We start from the raw sequence: 6,000 nt of genomic DNA on the forward strand, positions 1-6,000 counted from the left end.
CAAGGATCAAATAATCTAGACTTTCTTCTTGATTTTGGTCTTCTTCCAGTGCTTTTGAACAGTTGCTTTAAATATTTCCTCAATTGTTTATAATCATCGTCTGCAGGAGGGTTAGTCCAGTACAGTCCACTGTGCCATAACTAGAGCCAGACCTTCATCAAAAGTTTCTAAACTGAGGAGGGACAAGAGTAGACATAGGCTTTAGGAAGGTCATTCTGGCAGCTGTTGGTAACCTGTAACAGGGTAGCAAGAATGAAGGTAGGAAGACAAAATAAAACTATCACAAGAGTCCCTAGTAGATGATAGTTATTTAGACTCGATGATGAAAAGAGGAGACTGGTCATGACAAGCAATGGATGAGTTTGAGATAAATTTTTGGCAAGATTTGGTGATAAGCAGGGGATGAGAAAAAAGGGGAAGTCAAGGATAACTCTCAGATTTCTTGTTTGAAAGACTGGGTGATTAACACCATTTACCGAAATAGGGAATACCAGAGAAGGATGAGATTTGAGGCAAAAATCAAATTTCCTTTTGGATGCAAGTCTCAAGATGACAATAACATGTCCAGTAAACATTTGAATTTGTAAGTCTGAAGCTCAGGGAAAAGGTCTCATTTAATAGGTCTGGTTGCTGCAGCTTGAGTGAGATGTACACATGCAGAGGGAAGGAATGCTACCTAGGGGATTGAGAACAAAAGCTACTTGGATGGATGTTGACTTTCCGAATTCTAGGTGAAACTACTGGATAGGAGAGATGAGAGGCCAGCAAAATAAGCCTACTTATAATTGGGATGTTTTAAGGAGGTTGACTGTGGCTGCTTTTTCCCCCTCTGGATACAGGGTTACAAGGAAGAAAATAACACAGGTGAATGTTGTGGGAGATGTTTGCCTACAGTTTGCACCATTCGGCTAAGAGGAGGACAGATCATGACACTGAAGGTAGGAGCAAGCTGAACGCAGGGGCTCCCTCACATATCACCATCTTGCTTCCCTTTTTGGAAATTTTTCTTCAAGAAAGAGGGACTAAGTTTGGTGTTCAGTATTGGCTTCTTTTTCTACTTTCTGATTATATAAAGAAAAGATAGATGACTTATTGCAGGCGCAGAATTTTCTCTTTAGTTACTTTGTTGCTCTTCTTGATAGGAGTGTACTTGGTGTATGGCCTCACGATTTGGAGTTGATCTTTTTTTTTTTTTTTTTTTCTTTTTTGAGATGGAGTCTGGCTCTGTTGCCAGGCTGGAGTGCAATGTCGTGATCTCAGTTCACTGCAACCTCCGCCTCCTGGGTTCAAGTGATTTCCCTGTCTCAGCCTCCCGAGTAGCTGGGACTACAGGCTCCCGCCACCACACCCGGCTAGGTTTTTTTTGCATTTTTAGTATAGACGGGATTTCACCGTGTTAGCCAGGATGGTCTCGATCTCCTGACCTCATGATCTGCCTGCCTCAGCCTCCCAAAGTGCTAGGATTACAGGCGTGAGCCACTGTGCCCAGCCTAATTTTTGTATTTTTAGTAGACGTGGGATTTCACCATGTTGGCCAGGATGGTCTCGATCTCTTGACCTTGTGATCTGCCCACCTTGGCCTCCCAAAGTGCTGGGATTACAGGTGTGAGCCACCGCGCCCAGCCTGGCAGTGGTTGATCTTTAAGATTTTCTCTAGCCTTGGGAGTCTCTAAGACTGGACAGGCCATCAGGGTGAAACAAACTCTGATCTATGAAGTCCGGACTAGCTGGTGGGGCTGGGAGGTCGTGCCCTTGGTTCAACTCTCGTTCAGTTATCGACTAGCCAGTTTGCTGTTGCTATATCCCAATCCTTCAAGCATTTAACTGGTCGGAAGAGTCTACAAAGCAGCCCTGTTGATAGGATACAAGCTGTGAAACTGGGACTCCACTTCTGGTCTGTGTTCTGGGTTTGGGGGCTTTGTTATACATTGTCTTGTTCTTGCTTCATGGTCCTCCAGATTGTTTCATCAACTCCATGGAGTCAAGCTCATGGTTTGAAGTGGCTTTGTGAACCAAACACTGTCTCTGACTTAACCCACTCCTCCTCTTACCTTCCAGCGTGATGAGACGCTCCAGGATGGCTGTGATACTCACTTCTGCAAGGTCAATGAGAGAGGAGAGTACTTCTGGGAGAAGAGGGTCACAGGCTGCCCGCCCTTTGATGAACACAAGTGTCTGGCTGAGGGAGTGAGTACTCATCCTCTTTACTGTCTCCATCTCTAAGAACACGATCCTTCTGAAGAGCGTCGATCCCAGCTCTGGCGTAATATCCCAGTGTCTGAGGCAAATCTCTGGCCTCGTTGAAGAATCAGTGAGATTATGAAATCAAAGCCTATGGAGAGAGAAAATTCTCTGCAATATGGGATGTTTAAAAAAAATATTTTCCTTGAGGGAGGCTGTGTGTGTGATTCTTGTATAGGAAGATGTGAGATCAAACGGATTCTTAGTCTCCCTGGTAATGAAGATCCTGATGACTCATTTGGAAGAGAATTCAGAATAATCAAAATTGTTTCAGCCTGGTCAGGGAGGGTGGTCAAGCTGCTCACATTTATGATAGGAAAGCATAGTTTACATGTGGACACTTAAGCACAGGGCTGTGAGTTCAGAGCTAAACATTGGCCCGGAGTGACCCGAAAGCTGTCTATCTGTACTGTTTGTGTCTAACCTGCAACTTTGCTGTTTTCTTAGGGTAAAATTATGAAAATTCCGGGCACCTGCTGTGACACATGTGAGTACATTACTAATATCTTGTCCCTTGAAACCCATCAGAGCAGTCTAGGGGCTCTTTGCAGCTTGGTCCTTGAAACCCGTTAGCAAGCCAATGACTGTTGTTTGCAGTAAGCTTTATTTCAGAAAGAGATTTCTTGACCACTGGTTCAGTCTTGCAGGGAGCAGCCTCCCCTCCTTGGATGTCATCAGACTGCCCTCTTGAGCTCCCTTTTAGATGCCCGTGGAACAATCTCTTTCCCCTTTTCCTGCAAACTCCCTCCTGTCTCCAGCTTCTTACGTGCCTTTCCCCTCATAGGATCTTTGATTGCTCATAGTCCTATCCTGGGACAATATGTTCCCGCTCCAACCAAAGCTTCTTAAAGACAGGCACCTTGGATCTCTGATCATGACAAGAGTAGACTCTCAACACATGTCTATTCATGAGTGTGCTAAAGCTATCTCTCAGAGAAAGCTAAGCCACCAGCTGACTAACAACAGCCCGCATGTGCCATGGGTGCTGGTCTAAGTTTATCACCCCCTCTTCTTCACTCGGAGTCCTCTTGACCTTATAGTTATGTCATACTGATTGGTTCTCATTACTCACAGCAGCGGCTTTGGAGATGAGACACAAATCTGCACATCAGACAGTGTTCTTCCCATACATGCTTGTGTTTATGAGCACAAATAACTTTCAGGATCCCAATGCTAATGCCATATTTTCTAAATATAGAATTACTTGCCTGGACTAATATTTTTTGTTTTAGGTTAGGGTTTTTTTTTTTTTTTGTCCTAGGTTCACAGGTGTGCATGGTTGTTTACACGTAGAGAAAGGAAGAGTGAAAACATGAATACCTTCCGTGTTCAGTCATTCATTCATTTCTTGATGGCTTACTGTGACAGCCCCTGCAATTGCTGTAACCAAATCTCAGATTGAGGAAACACTCTGAAAGCATGTCTTTCTGTGATTCCCATTTGCATGGTTTAAGAATGCGAAGTCAGGAAACCATCAGAGAAGAAGAATTATCTCTAGGCACACACTGCACGTGGAATTTGGTGAAGAGACTATTACCTACAAAACCACCGCTAAGGGTCTTTGTTGGTCAACGCATTCAAGAGCCTTCGAGATTTTAATGAGGACAATATAAGCCAGGCTCAGAGATTTAAATCCACAGCAACCTAATATAGTATGTTGGCCTAAATGTGTTTTTTAGATTCATCCTCTTAATGTAATTGGCAGGCTTTCCCTGTACAATGAAGTTATCTGGAAATGGGGAGGCAGACTCACATGTAGTTAGGGTTGATGTAGATTTGGAGCCATCTAAGGAGAGAGAACTCCCAGTGTTCAGATTGGAATGGTGAGCTGGCATTACATTTTCGAATTCCCGGTGGGCCAAGTAGAGCTTCCGATCTGAATGCCACTAACCCCTGTGTGAAAGGAAAGCCATGTCAGCAACCTGAAGTCAGCAGTACCCAAAGAGAGGCCTTCACAAAGGTGCCTAGGGATCTTCTCGGTCCCCAGAGAGGCAGGGTATGCCCTTCTATCACCATGACTTTGCCTTTCCTCTTACCCCAAGGCAGGAATGGATAGATAGTAATTATACTTACTGACGACTTCATTGCCCATTAGCTTCTGAATGTAGTTACAAGCACAAGAGGGTTGCTTTAGCCATTTGGTTTTCAGAGTCTACAATGATATAAAGGTGAGTCTTACTCATTTTACATCACCATAGCACAGTGAATTTAGGCTCTTTCTGCAATTAAAATTGTGCCATTAAGTGAGTTAAGTCTAGCAGTAACTATATCTCTGCATATTTCAGGCCAGGAACAGCTGAGGTGAACCAGGATAACTGAATTCCCTCCTTGTGGCTGGCTTTGGTTATTTGGTTACTGTGAAAGGGACCTATTTCCAGCCCAGTGAGGACACTGGGGCTGAAGAGTGTTCTCTAGAACCCCAGCCAGTCCTCAAGTTTCACCTCTCACCTGTCCTGTAGGTGAGGAGCCCGAGTGCAGTGACATCACTGCCAGGCTGCAGTATGTCAAGGTGGGAAGCTGTAAGTCCGAAGTAGAGGTGGATATCCACTACTGCCAGGTAAGGGCTCTGCTTCAATACGGCCTGGGTGGGGAGGGCTGAGCCTCCGTGTTTGGATACCTGTCCTTAGTTACATTCTGGAAGGATCTGGAAAATTTGCAGGGAAGGGAAGGAAAACTGGAAGCATTTTTTTTTAAAGTAAATGTTTTATTGAAGTAACTGGGAATTTTTGACTCCAGGAAAAAAACAAAAACGGAGGAAAGAACAAATCTCTTACAGAAAATGGAGAGTTACTTGTGCAAGATGGAGACCACAATTCTTGAAGATCAAACATATATAAAAATGTCCTGCATAAAACATGCATAATCAGGCATAAAACATTTTATGCATTAACATGCATAAAAATTGCAGCTAGAGGGATGTGGGTACGATATTACCATAGAGAAGAGGACATGTCAGACCTATGATCTTCCTTTACAAATTGCCTAGCTGTCCTGGGTGCTTCTGGGTGAGATCAGATCTGCCTCGCTTGGAGGGGTCAGGGAGAAAGCAGGCTGCCCCAGAGCCCTGCCTAGGTCAGGACTTCCCACCATTGTGAAGCTCCCATCTTCCTCTGCTTTCTTGCAGGGCAAATGTGCCAGCAAAGCCATGTACTCCATTGACATCAACGATGTGCAGGACCAGTGCTCCTGCTGCTCTCCAACACGGACGGAGCCCATGCAGGTTCCCCTGCACTGCACCAATGGCTCTGTTGTGTACCACGAGGTTCTCAATGCCATGCAGTGCGAATGTTCCCCCAGGAAGTGCAGCAAGTGAGGCTGCTGCAGCTGCATGGGTGCCTGCTGCTGCCTGCCTTGGCCTGACAGGCCAGAGTGCTGCCAGTCCTCTGCATGTTCTGCTCTTGTGCCTTTCTGGGCCCACAATAAAGGCTGAGCTCTTAGCTTGCAGAAGGCTGCTGGTGCACTGTGTCTTAGGGCTGAGATGGCAACGGTGGGCAGGGGCTGAGTTCCGAGACTGGTTCTGAGGAAGGAAGCGCAGGCCACATCTGCAAGCCTCAGTGTCAGTGTGAGATACTGCCAACCTCTGGGGAGAAGTGATGTCTTTGCCTCCGGGGGTGGGAAAGGCCTAGTGTGGCATCGGCCTTTTCCGAAACGTAGCACGAAGTAAAAGGGATTTCCCAGGAACACTGGGTTCTCCGGTCTCTGCATGGAGGGGTTTCCAAACATAGCAGAGGGGTGGGTCCTGGAGCCAGGCTTCTGCTG

At 45.7% G+C, this 6,000-nt stretch overlaps 1 protein-coding gene across 2 annotated transcripts in view; it reads left to right on the plus strand.

Annotated features, from left to right (window-relative positions):
• Positions 1-5,688, plus strand: part of LOC105484247 (von Willebrand factor) — a 186,210-nt gene extending 180,522 nt beyond the window's left edge. For both annotated transcript variants that reach the window (XM_071072329.1, XM_071072330.1), the window contains exons 48-52: positions 840-938; positions 2,059-2,187; positions 2,689-2,728; positions 4,701-4,798; positions 5,366-5,688. In XM_071072329.1, the coding sequence (XP_070928430.1) occupies positions 840-938; positions 2,059-2,187; positions 2,689-2,728; positions 4,701-4,798; positions 5,366-5,554 (555 nt within the window). In that variant the 3' untranslated portion in view covers positions 5,555-5,688. The remainder of the gene's footprint in view (positions 1-839; positions 939-2,058; positions 2,188-2,688; positions 2,729-4,700; positions 4,799-5,365) is intronic.
• The last annotated feature ends 312 nt before the right edge of the window (positions 5,689-6,000 follow it).

This window comes from Macaca nemestrina, chromosome 10, assembly GCF_043159975.1.
Source record: "Macaca nemestrina isolate mMacNem1 chromosome 10, mMacNem.hap1, whole genome shotgun sequence".
In the NCBI taxonomy this organism is placed as follows: Eukaryota; Metazoa; Chordata; class Mammalia; order Primates; family Cercopithecidae; genus Macaca; species Macaca nemestrina.